The sequence below is a fragment of the Phytophthora sojae genome, assembly GCF_000149755.1.
Source record: "Phytophthora sojae unplaced genomic scaffold PHYSOscaffold_3, whole genome shotgun sequence".
Classification (NCBI taxonomy): domain Eukaryota; phylum Oomycota; class Peronosporomycetes; order Peronosporales; family Peronosporaceae; genus Phytophthora; species Phytophthora sojae.
The window spans coordinates 8,606,178-8,629,939 of record NW_009258117.1 but is presented as its reverse complement, the minus strand read 5'-3'; the positions used below and the strand labels follow the sequence as shown (position 1 = coordinate 8,629,939).

The window sequence follows — 23,762 nt, the reverse complement described above, 5'->3', positions numbered from 1 at the left end:
CTCGAGACACGCTGACGTGCTCGATCTCGCCTAGGTACTGGCCGAGCACCTCCCCGGCGCTGATGTCCTCGGCGTCGACAACCCCGAGCTGCTGGGTGCGCAAGTTGCGGCCGAGGAAGATCTTGCTTGACTCCTCCAAGCCGTTGCCGCACTTGCCCCCGTACGGGCAGCAACGGGCATTGCAGTACACGTTGACGAGGGCGTTGCGGCAGCTGTCGGTCCGGCAGGGATTCCAGCAACCGCAAAAGTCGAATGGCTGGACCGCTGGGAAGACGGTGGCCAACGGGTTGTATTGCTCTCGCAAGTGAGCAATGGCGTACGGCCACCGTGCCGGCGCGAATACGTCCCCCGGCCGTGACGCCTGCAGTTGAGCACGGGGCGCAGCCGCCGGCACTGCCCGTGTCGCTCGTCGAATGTAGTCCGTGCGCTCGGTCTCCGAGCGCTGGCTGCGTGGCTGATGGCTGGGGACCGTGCGCTGGCTGCGCGGCACATGGCGGGGCCCCGAGCGCTGGCGTGAGTACGGGGCGACAGCGGCTTGGCGTGCTTGACGCCCTTGGCGAGGGTGAAGCGCTGTGCTTGTCGTGGCGCGCGGCAGCGATCTTGGAGGCGTTTCCAGGAGCACGAGCGAGGACGTCGTCGGGCTTGTGCGCGCCCCCGAAGTTGGCAGCGGGGCTGTCGGCGTCTCTGGCGTTACCGGCGGGTTCGTCACGCGCTTGGATCGGTGCTTGGTCCGCTCTGGAGTGAGCCAGGGCGGCGTCGCCGTACCCGTCGCGCTGGAGCCGCCGTCAGCACCCATGGTACGGGCGCTGCTGACGTTCGGCGGCGTGTTCTCGTCGCTGGAGGAGGAGGAGTCCACGATGCATCGGAGCTTCCAGTGGATCGCGGAGTGCGTCAGATGCACCATCGTTCCTGCTGTAACACACGGTGTTAGCCAACAGCCAGTAGCACTTACTGCAATTGCAGCTCACGTACCGGAGATCGTTTGCTGTCTTCGCGCCTTCGGAGGCTATTTCAAAAGTGAGCGCAACTTCAAGTTGGCGGCAGGAAGATATAAACGAGGCAGTATGTCGCCCGAATGACGGTAGAGTGATGGTCGACTTAAAGTATACAAATAACAAGTTAAATCTTTAAGATGGCTACACGACATATTCATAGGGGTAGGGCAGCCTATCGACATGTAATCTGGGCCTCGCGGGATCTATGACCGGCATATCCGCAGTTCGTAAGAACTGTCGTTTGCGCCTCTGCGGATGTTTGAGATAATGCAGCATAAGGCTTTATGTTACATTATCGGTTAAAGAGCTATTTGAAACAACAGCAATGACAGTTGTACAGCAATTGTATTACAGCATAGCAGCGTTCATTACAGCTCAAAGCATGCTTTCGGCGACAAGCTAACCAGGCAGCAGCAATAATAAAGAGGGGTGATCAGGCAATCAATGCAATTTGTGAGGAATCGACCGAATCGGGGCAGCAAGCGAGCAATAGGTAGGTCGCCGTCGTATCGGCTAAGTTAGTTTAGGCATGTGGCTGTCACTTCTAAGATACGATATCCGTATGTGCATGTCGGACGCCACAGCAGTAGCAACTATAAACCGTCGTTGAGTAAAACAAAATTATCGCTATTGATTAATGGTCGTGGGTGCAGGCTGTTTGTTGAGAGTCGACTTTGAAGTGAGGAGACCTAAACGGCATTGAAATCAGTATAGCAATTCTACAAAATCAAGTTGCAGGCGTCAAAATTGGACATATAGCCCGAATAACCCCAGAAAAAAAACACATTATACATTCAACATGAACCGAAGCTCATTCTGGCAGCTTGAAGCTGTGCAGTATGTACCATGAATAGAAGTAACGCTAGTGTGAGTTCATGCAATGAAATGAAATTTGCGGTTATGACGGCTGACTACGCCCGTCGCCGCGCACTGCTGCAGCGCCGCATACGGGGACTCCCGCGGTAGCAGCCCAATAGTGTGAGTTCACGTAGATCCGCCACGGCAGATCGAGCAGCGTAAGCCATCCAGCAAATGGACGCATGATATTTCACAGTACAAAAATTAGAGCAAGCGCTAAAATTCAAGAACGTCTTCATGCAACGCTCTTCTGCGGCAAGCATAGTGCTACTACATAGTACTAGTAGTAGTAAATAAAGTTTTCTACTGTGCAGGTTTTGGAATACAGTAAAAAAAGACCGAACTGCGAACACCGCGGGCCAAAGCCCGCAAACCAGTACTCCGCAGATATGTCGACGGTTTGATATACTTTTGGCAGGCATCCAATACATCACTTATTCTATGTCCCATGCTAAAATCCGTACTTATAGTATAGCTTTACCTTCTCAAAACCTATTGTGTCTTTCACGTATTTTGGCGGGTGAGCTGTCAATTCAGGCGGAATTAGAGTCATAAAAGGGTGATCAACGCTTATTTAGTGCTAATTATGCCTAAGATTGTGAGCGCCTCCCCTAATCTCCGCGATCAGCATTTGAGAGCTAATCGACGGAGATACGAGCAGAATGGCATGGATTGGCGGATAGGAAACCGCCAATCGCTCTGTTTCCGCCTAACGAAGGCTGGATTAGCTTATTCCGCCTTGAGTCGGCCTCACCATCGCCGCTCCTAATTCGGCCACGGAGGGACGACCCGGAATTAACATGGGAATTAGCTAACTCGGGGCATAATTAAGGTCGATAACGGATTTGAGTTATGCCAGAATTATCACGGCAGAATAAGTGAAAGGCACAATAAAACCTACCAGGTTTAAGCAATTGACATCATACGGGTTTTGTCTTATACTTTTCTGGGCCACCTAAGAAACAACAACTCGTTCCCGACGTCGTATCTCAGTCTGTTCTTGCATCTTATACGCAAGCAGGGCCTTAAAATAAAGCCGGGCTCACGCTGCACCCCACTGTATTTTTTAAAGCTCAATAACAAGCGATTTGAGCGAAATAACACTAATTTTGAACACGCTCATACGCAGTGAATAAGGTTTTTTGCGCATCCTCGTCAATATTTGGCGATAATAGACAAAGCGCATACGTGGTCAATCTACACGACTGGGCGATTGTATTCAACGCTTATCTGAACGCTGGCGAGGTAGGGATAGCATCGTACAGGCGCCTAAAGAAGTGAGGTTTTTTACCCTGATAAGTAGATATGTCACGAAAAACATTTAACGCGCTCCTATTTCAACCAATCAAGGTGGGCTCCGAATTAAACCAAGAATTAAACAGTTGATGGGCGAATTATTTTAGATTTTATTGCAACTGTTTTAATGTTACTTTGCCGGCTTCGTAGACAGTGGAATCACATGCAATTGAGCTTGGTATGATTCCTCTCTTGATGTACAGCTTGCTCACGCGAGGTAGCTGGAAATTGTTGTCACCCGCAGCCTTGATGATAAACTCCATCACCTTTTGGAGCGTTACGAAGCTTTTGTCCAGCGTTCGACTCGGCAACTGCCCGAACGCAGCTAGTACTACCCCAATGAGGGCGTCCATCTTGTAGGTAGGCTGTTGGTATTGCACCGACTGGATCGAGGAGAAGACTGAGACGTCTAAAACATTGAGGTCCGGCGACTTGGGCGGCTGATACTCCATGCGAATATCCCATGGACGTTCTTGCCCGGCTAGTTGAACTGCTGCCCTCGAAGCCGCTGCGTGAGGATTCGCATTGTCGTGCTGCACACGAATTGGCCGACTTCTGCCTCCTGCATGAAATAGAATTAATCTACATGTCGTTAGCTTTAACAATAAACACTCAAATACAAAAATAATGACAAACCTGGCCACTTCGGGCGAATTGCTGGAAATAATTTTGTCACCAAAATATTTTCGTACTCGTCCGAAGTCATTGAAACATTTTTAGCCTCCCAGGTACCAGCTAAACGGTTAACCGAAGTCCGTTTTGCTTGTACACGCTCAACCACAGGCCAAATGCCTATTTTTCCATCGAAAAACTTACGGCGGAAAAAATCATAGCGGGGCCTAGCGACTGCCGCCAAGAACATTACTTTACCTATATACCGTTTGTTGACCGATGTGTTGTGGGGTAGATCTTCGCAAGGTGCCATGTAGTAGTGGGTTGATCCTTTATACCTATTGAACGACTTTTCGTCGATATGTACGACATCGTACATATCGACGAAAATTGGCCGTCTAAGACCTGTACAAAATAAGAGAATAATACAGCAACAAGGTTATTATATATCCAACCGCTTGTACAAAATAAAAAAATGCTCATACCTGGGGGTTGCCGAACGTGGCGTAGTGCGAATGCCAGACGTCGTTTCTTGTGCTCAGGCGTGAGACGAGGCTTGACAGTTGAAACCCTCCGGCGCAATAACCCCATTTTAAGGTAGCGCCGGAGGGTGGTGCGGGAGACCTTCACGGCGGCAGCAAGGGACCGCTGGTTCTGCCGAAGAGGCAACGGCACTGCTGCCACCTTGGTGGCGATGTCGGGGTGGTGGATGCCGCTTGATCGGCGGCGATTTGGCTGCAGCAGCACGTCTGGCGTGTGGCGCAAGTCCCATATGCGCGCGACCGTGTCCCGGTGACACAACAAGTAACGGCTGGTGGCGGCCTTGGCGCCTAAGGGGAGCCGGCCACCCACGGCTAGGTTCGAGAGGTGGAGAAGGATGGCGAGTTTCTTCTGAGAGGACAGGTTGGGCTGCTTGGGGTGACGTCCCATTGTGATGTTGAGTGCTCGGGGCTTGGCGGGAACTTGGTTTGTGTGGTGCCCCCCCCCCCCCCCCGACGTTTTAGCGCGCGCTAAGTAACCTAACCCTAACGTATTTTTGACAAATGAATATGAGCCCTGAAAAAACCTCGCTATACTAAAAACCTCAATGTTGTTTCTTAGGGGCTGGTTGAGTTCTTGGTGTGTTGGGAAGGCATAACATAAACATGCAACACGGTTTGATCTGATTGGTTGAAATTATTTTCAATGGTGTTGACCGCGACACGACTCCCGGAGTCGTGTTGGGGCCAACACCAACAGAAAGGACAGGCATCTCACACAAAATTTTTGGATTTCTGAAAAGCCAGAAATGGCGCGGCCGCTATGAACGAGATCGAGTGAGCGCATGGGGCCCGGTAGATACGGAGAACAGTAGCGGGGCGGCTAGTGCAGGGGCTTCTGCACATGTGATGTGGCTGTTTATACCTTTTTGTCCTATTTGGGGGAGCCCAGAGGTGCTGCCATCACGTCCGAAAACATCACCCGAAATACTCACATAGCCAGAATGAGCTGCTTTCCCGAAACCAGGGACACGGATAGGAGAGAGTCAAATGCACACACCAGACACCAAACACCAAGAACTCAACCAGCCCCTTAGGTGGCCCAGGAGAAGTATTCGTTACTATACAGAATCTGTTAATTTAAGTATCTGTAACACGTACAGATTAACCCTTTTGCGCCAAACCGGTCCAAAATGGCGTTCAAACGTGCCAAAATGGCCCGTTTTGAGTTTGCTACCACCCTTCGACCATTGTCGGACTACTCTGTTCAATTATAGCCAATCCTGCCAACTTGAAGGCTGCGAGTTTCGTAAATTACTAATCTAGACATTGGCGGAAATGCCGTACTCACTTGTCAAGCAAAGTAGACTACGATGCATCCTCGGGCGGGTCCTATAGCCATGCGAGCAACAAACCCCGTATAGAAGAGGGACTAAGGTAGATGCAGTTGTCAATGCAGAATATCTTACATTTCCTGAGCAAGTAACAAGGACAACACGGCGCCCAGCGTAACGCTGTAGTGTGGAACTTGCCCAATGACAGGCGCTCATTCTGCACCAACCTGGCGGATTGCCGCCATCAATCTATACTCCTGTTAGTTCTACTTACATTTGCATAAGCGCTCAAGTGCTCCGTATTTTCCGGTAGAGACGGCTTTGTAGTTATTATAACTAGATATGAAGAGTATGAACCAGTAAGTAGTTCTTCAGACGTCTCTGTGTTTAGTGCCAGATCAAAGTTAAATCTCTCTCGAGACACTCATTCACTTGAGTGCTATAAGACCTGAGTAGTTGAGTAGTAACAGTGATGGGGACGGCTGCACCTGGGTTGAAAACCTACCGTGGTGCCGGTCTCCGACACTGCTATGGCGCGTGTTTGCGTGAATAGTTCCAGGCAATAATGCAGTGACTCTATTTGTACTCTGGCTGTATGACCAAGAACTAGTGTATTGAAATACGACGTTACTCTGTTGATCGCTGTAGCCCGATACAATCACTGAACATACCAGACGTTGAAGTGAGTGCCAAAAGACGTAAACTTGGTAGAGCTTTCGTAAATGTACGTGTTCGCCAGCGCAATATCTATCGTCGCAAAAAAATCGCGCCTTAGGCCTTCAACCATGCCACTAACGAGCTTCTGTACACCTAGATTGTACGTTTCAAGACTGATGTACCACCAACAACACAATATATCTCTAGTAACATCTAATACAGCCCAAGTGGTGGTAAAAGCGTCTTGATAACAATCCTTCCAACAACAGCTATATGTATACCAGTACATGACAACGTGAGGAATAGGAGCGAGCAAAATATAAGTATGTGCATTGATATGGGTTTCACTATACAATTCCAGTCTGAGCTTGTTTTGCTTTTGCTGCAGGATGCCAGACACCGTGTTGCACTTGCAGATCGGCTTCTAGTACGTGTTTTTGGCCAGGCGAGATCTAGCTGGCTGAGCAGGAAGGACAATCCTAGTCAATGTGCAAAAAAATTAAAAGTAGTTCTAGGTTTGGAACTTGCGTTAAGTGCTAAGCCTACATGGGCACCATGCGCAATACCGCTATGCTATTGATTCTCAAATGCCGGGCTATCAGGAGCTCACGTACCGAGTAGTACAGTATACTTGAGTACACAGGACTCGGTGTTGAGTCAGTACCGCTCGCTTCCTTGATGAAGGTGCAAAGCGTCGTGCGCTCGGCGCCCTACGCGGTCTTGGCTACTCGATGATGCTACCGCATAATGGTAGATGCAGCTTTCACTACTTGTCGATGTACGGGGGCCGAAGTGGATAAAGTGACGTCTGCTTTGCGCGAGCAGCTACACAGCAAACAGCGCGGCCCTGCCAAAGCAAACAGGGCAGATCTATCTTCCATAAATTACGTATAAAGCCAAACCGATTAGCCAATGACTGCGTCGTTCGGACAATTATTGAATTTCAGCCAATTAGCTCATCCCGTAAATCGGGAAGCGCAGGGTTCAAACACAAGCATTGCGGCACAGGATGGGACAACCAAAACGCGCCATTTTGGCACGTTTTAGTTCGATTACACTTAAGCTATTATAGTATACAATTTCAAGTCATTCGCGAAAGGGTTAAAAGAAGCCATTGGACCAAATCTCGAATTGTACCCGTCCAAACATGAAATTGTGCAGACCAAATCACGAATTGTGTACCTCGAATTGTGCGGCCACAAGCCCGCACAACGCCCACAGCGACACCAGGACAGCAGACAGACATGAGCTGGCGCGCGCAGATCTCTCGCTCCATCCAAGAGCTGCGCTTCGTGGCCTGCGACACCTCACAGAGCAGCGCGGGCCTGCGGTGCGTCTCGCGCTTCTCTCTCCCTCGGCCTCGCTCGGCGGGCCCCGGCGGCCCCTCGCGTAGCAGCAGGTTGTTTGTTAGACTGACGTCGTTCCGGTGGTTCTCTCGTTACTGCGCAGCACGTTCTTCCGCAAGAACTATGGCGAGCTCAAGATGCTGAACCCGAACACGCCATTCGTGTACCGCGAGGCGGAGGAGATGGAACCGTTCGTGTACGCGCGGTTCGACTGGGGCAAGGAGAAGAAGGTGCCCGTGCCCGGCAAGAGCGACAAGGAGATCCTGGCGGTGCTCAAGGGCCTCGTGGACCACGGCCTCTCGCTGCCCAAGTCGCCCGAGAGCGACGTGTTCGTGGCCGCTCCCATCATTGAGGCCGCCAAGGGCGAGAGCGCCTACCCGGCCATCAACCTCACGTGGGACGGCAAGACGCTGCGCCGCAACCCGGACTTCGACATCCCGCTGGAGGAGGCGATCAAGCCGTAATAAGGAGCAGGAGATGCAAGACAGCGCCGCTGCTGGTAGCTCGCAATAATTGGAGTGGCAGGGGACGAATGTGGAAAATGAAAACAAAAGCATGAAACAGTATGTAGAGGACAGCGTCGTTGTCAGATGGATACCGTGTTTCACTCTAGCACACCACACCTGTCTACAGTGCGCCAGGGCACGCCAATCAGCATGGCAGCGCAGCTACGCGGACAGCATGCAGAACAGGGAAGACTTGTCGGGGATGATTTAGGAAGTTGGAGGCACAGACCCCACCACCGACGGGCCCGGAGCGGTGTGGAGTTGCTGCTCAATCAGCTGCGCCTCGAGCTGAGGAGGCAGCTCTTCGCCCTCGTCGATCTGGGCCAGCTCGGGCGGTTCCCGGTCGCCGCGAATTGCACGCATCACGCGCTCCTGCTCATCGTTGTGGTGCTCGAGGTCGTCCAGGTGGAGGCTGTACGTCTCGATCAGGCCCTGTCGAATCCGGAATGGCAGGTAACTCGCGATGGGCTCCGTCAGCAGCATCGCATCCAGCTCAAGAGGCACACTCTCCTGTTGGGGTAACAACACAAGTAAGTAGAACGCACGAAGGTTAGTTAGTATTAACCCTTCGTTGGCAATGAGCCTCAGCATCACAGGCCACGCACCAGGAAGGAGGCGACTGCCGTCAGCCAGATTGCCAGCCCCCACGCCGCATGGGAAATCGTTCCGAAGACGCTTGCCCAGGACAGCTCCATGACGTGGCGGAAGCGGAAAATGTAATAAATATACTTTGCCGTGCCCACGCCAATGTATCCGAAGCCCAGGAGCAGCAGGCCTGCACAGGGATTAAAGTTAGTATTGCCTCTCTCCACGGTTTCCAACACTCGTTGCCAGACACAGACAGCAGACTCACCTGCGCCGCTCAACTGAGCTCCGCGGTGGTGCTCCTGCGCGTACATTGCCACCCCGACGGCCGAGGACAGCACGCCGTTTCTCGCCCAGTTCAGGTACGAGTTCTCGTTACTGAAGCGCAGCACCTGCATCCAGCATCACCGCCGAAACCACCGAGAAATCACCGCGCGTTAATTCATTGCAGCACCGCAACAGGACAAGCTGCCAGCTGGACCCTTGCCAAAGTGCAGCACAGAGAGTCTAGCACCCAGCCATCCCTACAAACCTCACCAGCGAGTTGCGCAGTCGATGGTTGGCGTCTGCTTCTGCCGCGGCGACTGCCTCCTTGGCCTCCGCCTCCGCCGCCTTCTTGGCCGCCTTCAGAGCTGTGGAACATCAACGAATGATAGAGAGAGTAAGTCATCAGCTAGCGCTGGTCGACAATGCATCTGCGACCATTGCAGCGCCCCCACCATTGCTCTCCTTGAGCTTCAGCAGCCGGTCCACCTGGTACCTGCCCAGCAGCACGTAGGCGCCCGAGCGAGGCTTCCCCACGCGGCCGCGCTTGCTCCTGAGCGCCGCTGCAGCCGATCCTGACGCAGAGCCGGGCGGAGCGAGTGGCATCGCGGCGCCCCTGGCCCCCGCGACGAGCGGAGGCTGCACGCCGCCGGCCTTGGAGCGCAGCCCCATGGATCCGCGAGGCACCGCAGCGGCGGGGGCGGCCCAGGCGGCGCGCAGCCCCCGCGCGGCGACGCACCTCCAGCCCATCATGATTGATGCGCCGACTTCCAGAGCGCTCTTCGGGGATCGAGTGTCGAGGATCGAGCGGCCATTGGTGTATTTCACACTACCAATTGTGTACATGTACACAAATCTGAATTCGAATTTCCGTCTAAGTACGACATATCGCCGATACATTTTGCAAGTCACAAGCAGCATGGCGCGAACGAGCTTTGCGACCGAGTTCCTGCGGCGGGAGCTGCTGGCGGCGCTGGGCGCGCGTGCGCCGGGGGAGGGCGCGGACGCCCGCGCGCCCGCCGACAGCTTCTCCGAGAGTCTGAGTGAGGACACCGAGTCGCAGACCGCGCCCATCGCCGCCGCCGCCAGCCAGTCGCGCGTGATGCTCGTGCGCCGCACCAACAGCTCGCGCCAGACCGTGACGCTCGTGGACCGCGAGTTCGACGTGGAGGCGTTCGTGCCCAGCCACGTGGCCGTCGCGCTGCTGCAGGAGCGCGGCTTCCAGACGATCGGCCGGCTGCGCGGCAGCGTCGTGCGCGTCACCGAGTACCACTTCGCCACCATGGCGCGCTGTCTGGCGGCGGACGCGCGGAGCAGCAGCCACGCAACGTCCGTGTCCGTGTCCGCGCCCAGCGTCGGCCGAGGCGGCGCGCGCGTATATCTGTGGGTGGACGCGCTGGCCATCGTGGAGGAGAACGAGCTGGCGGTCAAGATGCAGCCCGAGGTGTACAGCCACCCGGCGGTGGCCGAAAGGCTGCAGGCTCTGAGCGACGCGGAGCTGGAGAAGCAACTCATGATCAACCAGGGACTGCCGCCCATGCGGACGGAGAGCGACGGGTTCGACGACGACCGGCCGCTGCGGGAGGAGGACTGCGTCATCCCGGAGGACCAGGAGCAGCAGCTGGAGGAGCAGGACGACTGGGGACTCCCGACCACAGTGGACGTGCAGCCGAACGACTCGGAGCTCATCGAGGAGAACGGTCATGTGCCCATGCCAGAGTCTCAGGTGGCGCGCGGACCCGCGTCGCAGGATAAAGCAGCGCAGTCGACGCAGGACTCGCTCGCGTCGTCCGCTGACCTGTCAGTGGCGCTGTCAGGCAACTCCATGGTATCGTCGGTGACGTTATCGGGCAACTCCGTGGCGTCGTCGGTGACGCTGCCGGGGAACCCTTCGGTGACTTTGAGCGGGGATGTGAGTGTAGACTCCATTGTGGACAGTCCCAAGTACCCGTTCCAGCAGGAGAACATCCGAGAGACGTTCGTGGTGGAAAGCGACACGGAGGATGAACACGACGGCGTTCAAGAAGGGAAGGAGGTGACGCCCAGCACGCCAGGAACACGGCAACGAACTACTTCTAGCGAGTCTGTTCACTCGAGCCCAGCGCCAACGACGCCAAAGACGTCCCAGAGCTCGTGCATGATTGTGGATCTGACTGTCGATTCGCCCGAAAAGGCTCCACTCACAGCACCCACCTCAGCAGCAAAGTCTACGCAGGACGTTGAGCTCAAGATCGAAGCTGACGACTCGCTACAAGCCACAAGTGAAGCTGGAGCAGATCAAGCATCCTCTAATACTTCACAGCAGACACCGGAAACGCAGAAGCGCTCGACTGGTTGGCGTAAAATTTACGAGTTTGCGTCGAATTTGGTTGGCATAGGGACTCCGTCCGCCGAGGACTCCCACTCGAATGGTCAACCGACAGATGAAGAAATGGATGAGTCTACCGAGAATGACCTGCAAGCTACGCAGCTTCTTGATCAGTCCGAGGAGGAAAAACAAGACGCGCAGAACAAACACGACGAGCCGGAGGAATACATCTCGTCTCAGGTGACTGTGGTGCTGCAATACGCTATCGATAACGACGAAGACGCCAACGCCTTCGAATACGAGGGCATGATTTCGGACGACGTGGCATCCCCCAGGTCGGCACCCGCACATGATGAGCACACAGTCAGTGGCGTTCACAATCCCGCAGCTTCGGCATCAAACTCTGTTGACGACGAGCTTACCCTGACTGAAGAGGTTCCCGACATCACCGTCACTCCCGAGAAAAAATCACCGCCAAAGGAGGCGAAGCCGGATCTCAAAACGCCGACTCCATCTGTGCAAGCAAGAACACCAGACGCGGGAAAGAGGGTGGAAGAAGCTGCGCAGGCGTCGAGTGTGTCACCAGCACAACACTCGAGTAATTCAAGCCAAGGTAGCAGCGACGACAGCCATCCTGCCTCACCTCCCGACGCCAAAGACCCTATCCTCCCGACAGATGTTTCAGCTAAGCTATCACCAGCTAAGAGTCCGTCCAAGCTCGTCATTTCTGTCGACCCAATCGACAACGGCTTGATCCAGGCTAGACGAGCCCCAAAGCGTAATCGCGAGCAAGCTAACCCCGAGATTCCATCACCTGCAGCTACCAGTGCCGTGCAAGAAAATACTACGAATGGGTCATCACCGCAGCCACGAAGTGATGATCAACAACGCGCACAAGCCCAAAAGCGTCGCCGCCGCGAGATCCTCTCAACATTTGAAGGTGGGTCCCAATCGCCTCAATTTGAGCAACCATCTACTCCATTCGTACCCCGACGGAAGCCTCAGTCTGACCGCGCAACTATCGTCGCCGATAAATATTCGCTGGAAGCAGTATGTCAATCACTCGGTTCCCACACTCGAGACCGTTCTAATGACGATGATCAAGCGCGTTCGTCACGGCAACCGCGTCGTGCCTGGAAGCGGTATGAAAATCTCTTCCCACCGCTGAACATGACCCGCCTCAAGCAAATGATATCAGAACGCAAGGACAAGTAAGTGTCATTCTGTGGTAAAACGCTCGTAAAGCGATATTTTGCATACCTACGCATGTGAAATGGCTACCCGAGATACTCAGGAATCAGCTATCGTCTTTCGTCCTATCTCGGAGTCTTCCAAGTTGCTTGTCCTAAGCTTCGTGGCCATTTACTGGCTCCTCCATCGACAACTCCATCACCAAGTGCGGGAACGCGAGCCCCGTCGTATGGAAGGCTTGGCTGGTCTCCTGGCGAGCACGCTGGAAGTTCTCGTAGACGTCGTAGTCGATGCAGACAAATGCAACCTTGATGTTCCAGTGGCGACGCAGTCGAATCAGGTCGCGAACAGCACTCAGCGCGATGTCTGCAGCTTGAGGCACTGGGAAAGCGATACAACCCCGTCGAAATGGAAGCCACGGCCGCGCACTTGACGTGGTTATTGTCAGCGGCAAGCAGTGCGTTCACGTACGCCTTGTACAGCAGTGTATCTGCGTCCCGTTCAGCGTGTACAGGGCCCACGCAGTGCACCAACAATCGCACTCCAGAGTCACACCCCACGGTACACAGCACGCTTCCGGCCTTCGCAGTTCGTCGTAAGGCAAGGTTCGTCACCAGGAGGTTGAGGTTGGGCCCTGCGCGTTCATGCACCCGACCAGCAACGCCCCTCCCTGGGTCCTGGTACGTGGTGGATGCTGGGAACACGAGGCAGTCGACTTGCTCGTCCCCAACACTCGTAATGGTCTCCAGATCGCCCTTCACCACGTGAACGCAGCGCGCGAAACATTCAAGTTGAGCGCGCAGACTCAAATAGTCCGCCAGTGCGTCGCAGCCGCCCGTCAGCACCGATACACTGCGGTGCATTTGAAGCGTATCGAGGTCGACCTGGCAATGCGCTTGGAGCAAGTGCCGCCACCAGTCATTGTCTCGAAGAATGGGGAATGCCCTGGAAGCCTGGTCGTTCCTGTGGCCCTGAGCTCCACGAAGTCGGCCCATGGCCGTGCATAGCGCCAGCAGGCTGTCAGCGTCCAAGTAGAGCAGGAAGTCGTGAAGAAGGTCTTTGCGCAGAAGCAGCGTCCCAGTCAGACGAAGCTTTGGCGGCTCCGTATCCGCAGCAGAGCTCAATCTGCCCGTCTTGGCCGAGCGACGTCTTCCCGACCACATCTCTCCGTTCTTCCAGCGTTTGGCGCCTCCCATGGCGGTTGATTCGTTTGTTGGGCGGATCTGATCGATCTCTTTCAAAAAAAAAATATCGGAGACCATCAACTTCAACGTGGAAGGAAAAAAAACTGGAGCAATTTTAGGCAGTTTTTAGGAGATTTTCGAGACTAAATACGTGAAAGTTTTCGGTCTCAAGTTGCGCGCGCGGTTTAAAAGGTCTCCCAGTTGCTGGTCGACGCAGCGCTGGAGAACCCCAGCAGATCGGTTTCACCGCTAGCAGTGGTGCTGCTGCTCGCCTTCTTCGGCGAGCTCGACGAGGCGAACGGATCGATATCGTCCTCCTCCTCGGCTTTGTCGGCGCTCTTCTTCTTGGTGTTGAGCTTGACCCGAATGGTCTGGCCCTCCTTAAGCGAGTAGTCGACAGGTGGGGCCGAAGTGGTGGTCTGCTGCTGAGTCTTCTCGCGCTTTAGTTCCCTGGACACACGCAAATCGTCAGTACTCAAGCACAAGGGGGATCTTTAGACTGGCACGACGCACTTGTTGAAGTCGTCGATAGCAACGTTGAAGTCGAAGGCGTCGCTGCGGTTGTTAAACGCAATGCCGATGAAGGCGTGGCGGCCTGAGCAGAGCGTTAGTAAACGTGAATGTATAATGGCAGAGACAGAAGAATCGCTGTGAGGAACCTACCAGAGGCGCGATCGACGGCGCGCAGGACGAAGTAGCGACTACTGTCGACGACTGTAGGATTGAATTCGATGCGTTAGTACGCTGAAATGAATATGAACGAAGAAGTAGCGGTGGTCTTGGCTTACCTTTTTGAATGGCAGGCGGTCCGCCAGCCTTGATCGGGCAGGCTGCGAACAAGGCGCCTGTGTTGGGATCCTTGAGCTCAATGACGGCGTCTTCGCCGACGGACGAGACCTGCAAGCGGCCGGTCCATGCCGGCGTGCTGGGCCACGAGTCGGCTCTGAAAGGCACAACCTCAATTAGTGCCATGTCCGCTCATAGATGGTGAAGCAGCTCCGTACCTGTGGCCGGCTGCCGACGTCTGCGGCGGGATCTGGAAGACGAAGACCTGGTTGATCGTCGCCAGGACGCGCTGCACTTCTGTCTCAACACAACAGTGGTGAGCATGTCGTTGCTCCTTCAAATTCCAATACGGCGGCCACACACGTACCGACTTCAGCCATGATGAAGCTGCTCACGGGCTAGCGAATGCGGGGGGGGGGGGGCGAGCAGTATTGGACTGGGCTGTGCAGTTTGGGCAAGGAGGTCCGTTACGCGTCGCTTGAGCGCTAAATGCAGCGACCAGCGACTTCCAGTTCTGATCGTTTGGTGAAGCTGCAGCTGCAGTGTTCACTTTACCAAACACTAGAGCACTACAGCAGCAAGGGGATTGCTGGCCGACAACTTCGTTGTACGCTCCGATTGGGGGGATCGCCAGTCAAGTTGAAGCCGAAGTTGAAGTTCTGGCTATGTGGGTAATTTACGCATAGTTGTCGCCACATTCGGACGACATCGTTTGACGGAAGGACACATCCTTTCAGCACCCCAATATCTCAGCCTACCATGGCCGCACTGCTCTTGGCGCTGCTGCTGCTGCTAGCGCTCTGCACCGGCGGCACCGAAGCCTCCACGTTCCCCCCGCATGCCAAGGACGGACGGCTGTGGCAGCTGCTGCAGGCGGAGGACCAGCAGCTCTTCCGCGCGCCGGCGCAGCAGCTCTGGTTCAGCCAGCAGCTCGACCACTTCTCCTCGGACGCCAACGCCACGTTCAAGCAGCGCTACTACGAGGTGGACGAGTTCTGGAAGGCGCCCAGTGGGCCTGTGATCCTCTATATCGGAGGCGAGGGCGCGCTGGAGCAGGCCCCCGCTGGGTTCGTGCACGTCATCGCCCAGAAGTTCGGAGCCAAGGTGTGGTGTGCCACTCGACCTTGAAGACAAAAGTATCTTTGTTAGTTTTCTCATTAATTATTCACTTTTCTTCTACTGTAGATTGTGGCTCTGGAGCACCGCTTCTACGGCAAGAGCGTGCCCAATGGAGACCTGTCGACGGCCAACTACCGCTACTTGACGGTGCAGCAGGCGCTGGCGGATCTCAAGCACTTCAAGGAGAGTTATCAGAGGGAACTGGGCGCGGAGGACGCCAACCAGTGGATCGCCATCGGAGGGTCCTATCCTGGAGCTCTGTCGGCCTGGTTCCGCGTTGCATACCCGGACACGACCGTCGCGTCGCTGTCGTCCTCGGGTGTCGTGCAGCCCGTGTACAAGTTCCACCAGTTCGACGAGCAGGTGGCGCTGGCGGCCGGCCCGTCCTGCGCGGATGTGCTCCGTCTCACGACTGCCGAGTTTGAGAAGGAGATTGCAAGCGGCAACGCGACGAAAGTGAAGGGGCTCTTCGGCGCTCAAGAGCTGGCTGACCCCGACTTCTTCTACATGATCGCAGATGCCGCCGCGATGGCGGTGCAGTACGGCCACAAGGACATTGTGTGTGAAAGCATGGTCGGTGCTTTCGAGCGCAACGTTTCGCTGGTCGAATCGTTCGCCAACTTCACGATCGACATGTACGGGGCTTCCTTCGGTAGCGAGTGCTTCTACGATACCAAGTGCCTGGCTCACGATCAAGCTCGCTGGGGAGACGGTCGCTCCTGGCGCTGGCAGAAATGTTCTCAGCTCGCGTACTTCCAGGTCGCCCCCACAGAGAAAAGCCTGCGCGCGGCGATGGTAGACCTGGACTACCATTTGAAGCAGTGTAAGACTGTCTTCGGTGACGTCGTGAACCCTTCTGAAGGTGTTGAGGAGATCAGCAAGCTGTATGGAGGAGACCACCCGACTGGCCACAAGATTTTCTTCTCGAACGGCGGCGATGATCCGTGGCAACGTGCGTCGGTGCTGGACACTCTGTCGGACGATGAGATTGCCAACTTGGCCAAGTGCGAGCTGTGCGGCCACTGTGGTGATCTGCGTGCCAACCCGGACGTCCCCGAGCCGCTGAAGAAGCAGCGCGAGCAGATCCTCGAGTATCTGACTAAGTGGCTTGGTGCCTTTAGTGAGGTGGAGCTTGTGGAGAATATTGTGCATGAGTCAGCCGCTCTGCCTCACACACAAGACGACGACAACGGCGAGCAGGAGCTTGCAGGCCTCCAGCTCGCAGGACTGCACAGGTCGTCACCACTAGTCCTGATTCCCATTGTTGTCGCGTTCCTTGCGTTGGTGGGAGTACTGCACGCTGACGTTGTTCGCGACGCTCCCGGGCGGATGGACATGATCCGATACCGGCTCGCGCACACGCACGAGTTCTGAGAGAGAGACGTGCAACAGATAAAGACGACTCCTGTACGAGTAGAGGTCGCTGGCAGCATGCTTGCCCGACGTACGATGGATGACCCAGACTACTTGTGTATCTTCATCTTTTTCTTCATTTTCCCCTTTGAAATGAACCTTCACGTCCATTCTAAGCCTGTGGTTGGTTGTCTATAGCATAACATACGCGTCAATATTGAGGTAACGTTATCTCGCGCGCGAGCGTGTTGATCAGCCGCGGTCAAGACCGAGTTACGCCGTCTGCGTCTGCACCTTCGTCTTCGCTGGTGCGGGGAGCGTGGACTGGCCCATTGTCTCCTTCGTCGAGATGTAGGCGTAGGTGGCGCCACCGATAGATACAACGACGATGCCGATGGCCTTCTGCACGGTGATGACGTCGTGGTTGATGAGGATGGACATGACGATCACAACCACCTGCTTCATGTTGCCGCACACGCAGAGCGTCACGGGCGACGTGACCTTGTTGGCCATGAAGCTCGTCACGTTGAGCATGAAGCTGATGATGCCGGTGAGCACGAACCAGAAGCTGGCGGACGGCACGACCTCCCAGTTGTTCATGATGGTGTCCACCTCGCCGGTCAGGAACATGGTGATCAGACACCAGCAGGCCGACAGCGGCGCCTGGTGCAGGATCAAGTCCACGGGGTGCAGCTTGAGGTCGCCGCTCAGGAACTGAATCCATACAACACAAAGCGCCAGTTAGAACATCAAGTCGCAGCCCAGAAGTTCCCAGAATGTATCAACGCAGTCCGCCCGTACCTTGTTGGACAGCACCGCCTTCAGGCCAGCGAAGATGATGGCTACGACCGTGATGATGAAGCCCAGCACCGTGCACGAGTTGTCGCCCGTGCAGGCCAAGTAGACACCAAAAGCCACGGGGACAAGCGACAGCTTGCGCTTGAGCGAGTACGACTTGCCGAGGATGAGCATGCTGAGCACGACGACGACCGCCGGCACGAGCGCGCGCATGACCTGGTTGAACGAGATGGACACGAGTCCGAGGCTCCAGTTGCCCGTGATGATGTTGCTCACGAAGATGAGCGAGAAGTAGACCATGAGCTGCTTCTGGCCGGGCTTGAGCGGCTTGCGCTCGATGCCCTTGTACACGTGGATGAAGAGGAACGCGCCCAGCGTGTTGCACGCCATGTGCACGAACGTGAGCGTCACGGGCAGGCGCAGCGCGCCCAGCGCCTTCTTGTTCCAGAACGTCACGCCGATGTTCTGCGTGAACCACATGCTGAGCCAGAAGACCACGACCGAGGGCGCCACGTACGACGTCTTGGCCGCGGCGCCCGCCTTCTCCTTCTTCTTGAGCTCCTGGTCGTCGGCGGCCTCCAGGTCCACGCTCAGCTGCTTGGCGGTCTTGCTGCTCTTGCTGCCGCCGTTGTTGTCGCTGTTGTCCTCGCCCAGCAGCTGCGCCGTCTCGGAGCTCGCGCCCTCCTCGTCGTTCAACTCCGGGCGCATGTCCACCGACACGTGGCCGGCCTTGGCCGTCTGCAGGAGGCCGGCGCCGCCCGACTGGGCGCGTGGCCGCGCGCTGAGCGTCTCCAGAGCCATGTCGTCTACGGTACTGCTTGCGGGGAGATCTGCGTGGAGCTGGGTGGGCTGCTGAGCTGCTGAGCTCGGCGTCGAAGCGAGTGTGTGCGCGACTCGGCGCGGCTTGCTCGACTTCGAACTGACGATAGATAGGACAGGGATAGTGCGGGAAGGTACCGATTTATTGGTACACTTTGACTAAAAGAGGCGAGTCAACAAGCGCGGCAGTTGTTTGCTTTGGGATTGTGAGGTAACGGCGGAGACACGGGCCACCCGGTCACTTCGAATGGGCCAACGGCGTCGGTGTCGGCAATGCGACGCTGCATTCCATCGAAACGGAAGCGCGGGCGTTGCTACCTGCCTGCAAGAGGCTCTGAATTTTCAAAAGTGCTGCTGCATTCCCGGCGCATTCTGCTGCTGATGGATCTTGGAGAGACGTACAGTTGATACTGTGACCTCTAGCTAGCTGTGAGGTCGAAACTCTATTCAAGCTGATAGTTAGCTCGTCTCGACCTCTATGACGCTGACGTGGATGCCGGGCGTCGCGCGCAGCCGCTTGATCGCGAGCTCCACCAAGCGCTTGAGCCCCGCACCTGCAGCAGTTCGAGGCCAATTCTGGACTGAGTCGCGGTCGAGAGTGAAGATTAAAGGCAGCATAAAAGATTTAAAGCTGCACGTACCGGTGGCCGTGATACCAGACGCCGTCTGGAAGCCAGCGAATAGATCGCAAAGCGGCCCGAGCGCCACGAGCTGGATCCTCACTCCATCCTGCGCACCCTGCTCCATCTCAGAACCGTCAGTCAAGTATCTGGACGTTTCCATCACTGCAAACCGCAACAGCTTACACGCTCCACGCGATCCAGCTCACACAGCAGCTCGTAGACACTCCGACACTGGCGGAAACGCACTCGATGGAGATATTCGGCCGCTAAATTCGTCGGCACCGCTGCGTCGGGGCTCGAAACAGCCGCCGCCAAGCGCTTCGTCACCAGCTTCGGGTCTCGAACCAGGAACAGCACCTGCCTTTTGTCCTTGGCGACCATCAAGGCGGCAGTCACGCATTGCTGGCAGCAGTGAACGACGTAGACATCATACCCATGAGCGAGACGACTTGCAGCACCTCAGCCTCTTGACCGACGACACACCTCAATACTGCAACTTGCAGCCTGGTCCAACAGGTTTCCTAGCTCTGATCTGCCCCGCCATCGTTGCAATGCACATCAGTACCTCCTTCTCATTGCCTACACCCAATAAAATACTGCAAACATGACTGACCTCGTGTCATTCTGCCGCGCCGCCAGCGAGGATATGGCCACCAATGGGGCACTGCACAGAGCCGCCGCCTTCTGCCGCTGCGCGCGCAGCTCCTGCGAGTAAATGCTCGAGGCGAAGAGCTGCTCGGCCGTGGCGGTCGCGGCTGCAGGCGCGTCGCCCAGCTCCTCGGGGCGCAGCAGCCTCCGCAACAGCGGCATCGTGTCGGAATGATTGCAATGATTGCAGGATATGCCACAATATCGAGGCAGATATACCTTAGTTGAGTGACATCGAAGCCGAAAATCAGAGGGGTCTTTTCTTTATCGAGTGACCTCGAAGCCAAAAGGAATCACTTCCTCTTCCGGCTCGGCTCCATGTCCTCGACGCCTCCGATGGCGGCCTCCACGGCCCGCGGCGTCTCTTCCGATGCGTTCCGGCCGCCCATGTCGTTCCTGCGACGCGTGACGTCCGCGCCGAGCGCCGACGACCGGCACAAGCGCAAGGAGCTGGAGCGCAAGGAGCTGCTGGAGATGATCCTCGAGTCCATCGCCAACGTGCCCAAGGCCGTGGAGCGCATCCACACGAACGAGCGGCTGCGCCAGGCGCTGCACCAGGAGATGGGCGACGAGAACTCGCTGCTGCACCGCTTCTTCGACACGGGGCAGCTGCAGCAGCAGCAGTTGCTGGGGGTGCAGGAGGGCGCCATGCTGCGCGGCAGCCTCTCGGAGGACAATCTGCGGCGCTGGGACCTCGGTCGCCAGGCCGTCAGTGAGGGCGAAGACGAGGACGAGGGCACCGATCCCAGTCCGCTGCCTGCACGTCCGGCGACGTCAATGGGGGTCTACGACAACTACCAGCACAGTCACGCGGAGGACGAGGAGGAGGACTCTAGTGAGGACAGCAGCAGCAGCAGCGACTACGGGGAGGAGTACGAGAACGACCTGGCGGAGGCCGTCAACCAGCTCTGTATGACGGACGAGACGCTCACGGCCATGGACGACATGATCTCGGACCCCATCGGCATCGTCCACACGAGCTTCGGCGGCGGCAGCTCCGCGAGGATCTCGAGCTCGCCCCAGTCGTCCTTTGGGCTGGGAGTGTCGCCTGGCACGACGTCGATGGACGGCGAACCGGTGTCGGCGTTGTGGCCGCGACAGCCGAACCAGTTTGCGTTCACACAGGAGGAGGATAACACTGTCCGGGTGGAGGATGAAGTCTACAGTGAGATGGTGAGCTCGGTCTGCGAGGACGAAACGTTCCAGGACGACGTAGAGGGAGACGAGGAGAATGCAGACGTTGGTACTCTGGGCGATGAGACGGAGGAGAAACTCTTTGAAATGGACGACGATGAGGATGAAGGCGGTGAAGCTGGTGGTGACGATGATGCTGACGGAGAAGGACTAGCCAACAGTTTGGCACATTTTGATGCTGATGTCGGTGACGATGGCGGATTGGATAATGGTATGGCGCAGTTTAGCAACAAGGAGGCGTTGGCAAGTGCGTTTGTGGTTGGATCTCCGATTGAAGGTCAGGTGACGACATTCCAGAATGATCTGGATGGCAAGAAGTCACAGAAAGCCGACGTCGTTCACACAGTTGATATCAAAGAAGGAGACGACGCAAGTGGTGGCGAAGGAGATGAAGGGTCCGATGGGAGTCATGACGATGATGACGATGAACCAAAGGACTACGAGGTGTTCCAACTGCGTATTATCCGCGAAAAGAATCGCACTGGGTTTGAGCCAAACCAGGACTGGCGTCCTCGTGCAGGAGCACTGATCGGGAATCGATACAGGGTGCGTGGTGGCTTGACCTGACTCTTTAGTATGAATTATACGGCTAACTTAATTGTGAATAATGTATTCTGCGCAGGTGGAGATGGCTATTGGAGAAGCCGTTTTCAGCCGAACATACAAGTGTGTCGACACTACCACCGAGCAGTCGGTATGCCTGAAGATCATCAAGAACAACAAAGAGTACTTTGACCAAGGCGTGGACGAGATTCGCGTGCTAGAGTACATTGACCGCAACTGCAAGGTGGACGAGAGGCATCTCGTGCGCCTTCTGGATGCGTTCTACTTCCGCGAACACCTGATTATCGTCACAGAGGTGCGTCACACAAATCCCTGGGTGAGCAAGATTCTACTCCGTGGCTGACACCAACATGTTTTACTGTTCGTCTCTACTTGCAGCTCCTTCGCGACAACTTGTATGAATTCTCTCGGTTACTGCTGCAGCGCGGTGTGATCAACTACTTCAACATCTCGCGACTGAAAAAGATCGCGATCGAGGTGCTTGAAGCGCTGGACACCCTGCACTCGCTGGGACTTGTGCACTGCGACCTCAAGCCGGAGAACATCCTCATCCAAAACTTCAGCGCGTGCACCGTCAAGGTGATCGACTTTGGCTCCGCGTGCTTCACGACGGACGAGCTCACGTCCTACATTCAATCGCGATCCTATCGCGCCCCCGAGGTAAGTTGGCGAGTTCACCTCAGCTTGACCATTGCACCTGTCCTAACTTTGTTTGGTCATCTATCACCAGGTAATCCTCGGACTCATGTACGACACAAAGATCGACCTGTGGTCGCTCGGGTGCGTCATCGCCGAGATGTACACAGGCGAGGTTCTGTTCCGCAACGACTCGGAGCAGACGCTGCTGGCTCGGATCCTGGCGACTATCGGCCCCATCCCTGCGTCGATGCTGGACGGGCGCGAGGACCTGCAGCACCAGTTGATGGACACGGGGCTCTTCGCAGTGGACCACCTGGGCAACGGCGTGCTGGCTGCGAGTCTCCAGCTGCCGCCGCTGGAAGAGGCCGTGCCCACGAAAGACCCAGAGTTCCTGGACTTCCTGCGCGCGCTGCTGCAGATCGACCCGGCGCGCCGCCTGTCCGCGCGCGAGGCGCTGGCGCACAGGTGGCTGCAGCACGGCGTCTTCGCCGAGAACCGCATGTGACAGCTTCTTGAGGGGGGCCTCAACATGGTCACGTGGGGTCACTTGGTGTGCGACACACCAATTATCATTTTTCAAAAGGCGCGCGCGGTACGGATGGCGGCTCAGGACGGCGACGACGGCGTCTCGGCGGTGGGTGGCGCAGGCTCTGCGTGTTGATGCGTGTGTTGGTCGGCTAGGAGCGGCCTAGAATCCATAGAAAAAGCTGCTGGGGAGGCCCCACACTGCGTGGGCCCCTCACTGCTCCGTTTAGCTCGGCGACTGAGTGAGTCTGTGCGTGGGTGGGTGGGTGTGACCTCGCTCTCTGTAGAGTCAGGAGATGCAGAACCAAGTGGAGGCCCTCAGTCTGGACGCGGCTGCACACGAGCAGAGCGGCAGCTGCAGTGGAAGTGGCAGTGGAGGCTCTTCCGCTTCGTCGTCGTCGTCGTCGTCTGGTAGCGAGCGCGACGCGGACAACCAGGAGCTCACGAGGGGTGTCACGGCGGACGGCGTGGGCTTCTACACGAGCGACAAGTGGGCCAGATTCTACCCGAACCAGGAGGTGGTGGTCGTTACGAGCATCGGGCAGCCGCCGATCCCTCCGGAAGGTGGGCGTTTGGCTCTGATAAAGAATGAGCGGTGACGAGTGGAACTGAACGGGTATCATTGTGTAGGGTATGTCCCGCTGCGTCATGGACACCGGCGTGAACAGCAGAGCCTGGAAGCGTCTCCAGCCATTGAGGAAGGTGTCCCGAGCGGGTGAGTTGTCCTTAACCTGGGCTGAAAGGAGGGAGGTTGCTGACGGTGTTGTGTGTTTGCCGGAAGATTCTCGGTGGACACGCTGCTGTGGGACGAGAAGCTGCTGGAGCAGCGCATCATGCAGTTGACGGCGTGGACTCGCCGCTCGCCCATGCCGCGACGTCAGAAGCTGGACCGCATCAACCGCATGGTCAACCAATGTAACTCTACTAATACCAATACGTGCTGACCATGCAAACGTTGATGCATGGTTTTAATACCTTCTTGATCCGGCCGTGCATCAGAGACAAAGTGGTAGGCTCATGCAGCCTGAAAGCCACCATATCCACTTTGAGGCGACAGGATGGGTATTTCTGTCATTGTC

At 56.2% G+C, this 23,762-nt stretch overlaps 9 protein-coding genes across 9 annotated transcripts; 5 read left to right on the top strand and 4 right to left on the bottom strand.

The window, feature by feature from the left end:
- Nucleotides 1-7,455: 7,455 nt before the first annotated feature.
- Nucleotides 7,456-8,126, top strand: PHYSODRAFT_557851 (hypothetical protein). The gene is made up of 2 exons (XM_009526500.1): nt 7,456-7,561; nt 7,681-8,126. The coding sequence occupies exons 1-2, from the start codon at nt 7,476-7,478 to the stop codon at nt 8,039-8,041; spliced, it is 447 nt and encodes a 148-aa protein (XP_009524795.1). The 5' UTR covers nt 7,456-7,475; the 3' UTR covers nt 8,042-8,126.
- A 547-nt stretch (nt 8,127-8,673) lies between these two features.
- Nucleotides 8,674-9,604, bottom strand: PHYSODRAFT_497841 (hypothetical protein; the record flags this gene model as incomplete). Its single annotated transcript, XM_009526499.1, has 4 exons — nt 8,674-8,858; nt 8,937-9,060; nt 9,206-9,300; nt 9,388-9,604. 4 exons carry the CDS (start codon nt 9,602-9,604, stop codon nt 8,674-8,676), a joined length of 621 nt encoding a protein of 206 aa, XP_009524794.1.
- A 247-nt stretch (nt 9,605-9,851) lies between these two features.
- On the top strand, nt 9,852-12,455 carry PHYSODRAFT_299540 (hypothetical protein; the record flags this gene model as incomplete). Its single annotated transcript, XM_009526498.1, has 1 exon — nt 9,852-12,455. The coding sequence occupies one exon, from the start codon at nt 9,852-9,854 to the stop codon at nt 12,453-12,455; it is 2,604 nt and encodes an 867-aa protein (XP_009524793.1).
- A 101-nt stretch (nt 12,456-12,556) lies between these two features.
- On the bottom strand, nt 12,557-13,594 carry PHYSODRAFT_491965 (hypothetical protein; the record flags this gene model as incomplete). The annotated part of the gene is made up of 2 exons (XM_009526497.1): nt 12,557-13,326; nt 13,414-13,594. 2 exons carry the CDS (start codon nt 13,592-13,594, stop codon nt 12,557-12,559), a joined length of 951 nt encoding a protein of 316 aa, XP_009524792.1.
- Nucleotides 13,595-13,800: 206 nt separating this feature from the next.
- Nucleotides 13,801-14,781, bottom strand: PHYSODRAFT_299539 (hypothetical protein; the record flags this gene model as incomplete). Its single annotated transcript, XM_009526496.1, has 6 exons — nt 13,801-14,065; nt 14,129-14,210; nt 14,279-14,329; nt 14,404-14,558; nt 14,620-14,698; nt 14,769-14,781. The coding sequence occupies 6 exons, from the start codon at nt 14,779-14,781 to the stop codon at nt 13,801-13,803; spliced, it is 645 nt and encodes a 214-aa protein (XP_009524791.1).
- Nucleotides 14,782-15,160: 379 nt separating this feature from the next.
- PHYSODRAFT_495993 (hypothetical protein) lies at nt 15,161-16,894 on the top strand (the record flags this gene model as incomplete). The annotated part of the gene is made up of 3 exons (XM_009526495.1): nt 15,161-15,505; nt 15,587-16,631; nt 16,701-16,894. 3 exons carry the CDS (start codon nt 15,161-15,163, stop codon nt 16,892-16,894), a joined length of 1,584 nt encoding a protein of 527 aa, XP_009524790.1.
- Nucleotides 16,895-17,146: 252 nt separating this feature from the next.
- On the bottom strand, nt 17,147-19,923 carry PHYSODRAFT_329926 (hypothetical protein; the record flags this gene model as incomplete). The annotated part of the gene is made up of 7 exons (XM_009526494.1): nt 17,147-17,587; nt 17,675-18,583; nt 18,965-19,044; nt 19,132-19,237; nt 19,297-19,515; nt 19,597-19,645; nt 19,727-19,923. The coding sequence occupies 7 exons, from the start codon at nt 19,921-19,923 to the stop codon at nt 17,147-17,149; spliced, it is 2,001 nt and encodes a 666-aa protein (XP_009524789.1).
- Nucleotides 19,924-20,148: 225 nt separating this feature from the next.
- On the top strand, nt 20,149-22,663 carry PHYSODRAFT_490937 (hypothetical protein; the record flags this gene model as incomplete). Its single annotated transcript, XM_009526493.1, has 6 exons — nt 20,149-20,384; nt 20,511-21,138; nt 21,190-21,501; nt 21,578-21,814; nt 21,898-22,179; nt 22,250-22,663. The coding sequence occupies 6 exons, from the start codon at nt 20,149-20,151 to the stop codon at nt 22,661-22,663; spliced, it is 2,109 nt and encodes a 702-aa protein (XP_009524788.1).
- Nucleotides 22,664-22,870: 207 nt separating this feature from the next.
- Nucleotides 22,871-23,651, top strand: PHYSODRAFT_354442 (hypothetical protein). Its single transcript, XM_009526492.1, has 3 exons — nt 22,871-23,247; nt 23,314-23,398; nt 23,465-23,651. The coding sequence occupies exons 1-3, from the start codon at nt 22,980-22,982 to the stop codon at nt 23,625-23,627; spliced, it is 516 nt and encodes a 171-aa protein (XP_009524787.1). The 5' UTR covers nt 22,871-22,979; the 3' UTR covers nt 23,628-23,651.
- Nucleotides 23,652-23,762: the final 111 nt, after the last annotated feature.

What these genes read in the sequence shown, in the direction of transcription:
- PHYSODRAFT_557851 (XM_009526500.1), top strand. Translation starts at nt 7,476, where the DNA reads ATGAGCTGGCGCGCGCAGATCTCTCGCTCCATCCAAGAGCTGCGCTTC. An exon ending in CAGAGCAGCGCGGGCCTGCG is followed by an intron (nt 7,562 to 7,680) that starts GTGCGTCTCGCG and finishes GTTACTGCGCAG; the next exon opens with CACGTTCTTCCGCAAGAACT.
- PHYSODRAFT_354442 (XM_009526492.1), top strand. Translation starts at nt 22,980, where the DNA reads ATGCAGAACCAAGTGGAGGCCCTCAGTCTGGACGCGGCTGCACACGAG. An exon ending in GCCGCCGATCCCTCCGGAAG is followed by an intron (nt 23,248 to 23,313) that starts GTGGGCGTTTGG and finishes ATCATTGTGTAG; the next exon opens with GGTATGTCCCGCTGCGTCAT. An exon ending in GAGGAAGGTGTCCCGAGCGG is followed by an intron (nt 23,399 to 23,464) that starts GTGAGTTGTCCT and finishes GTTTGCCGGAAG; the next exon opens with ATTCTCGGTGGACACGCTGC.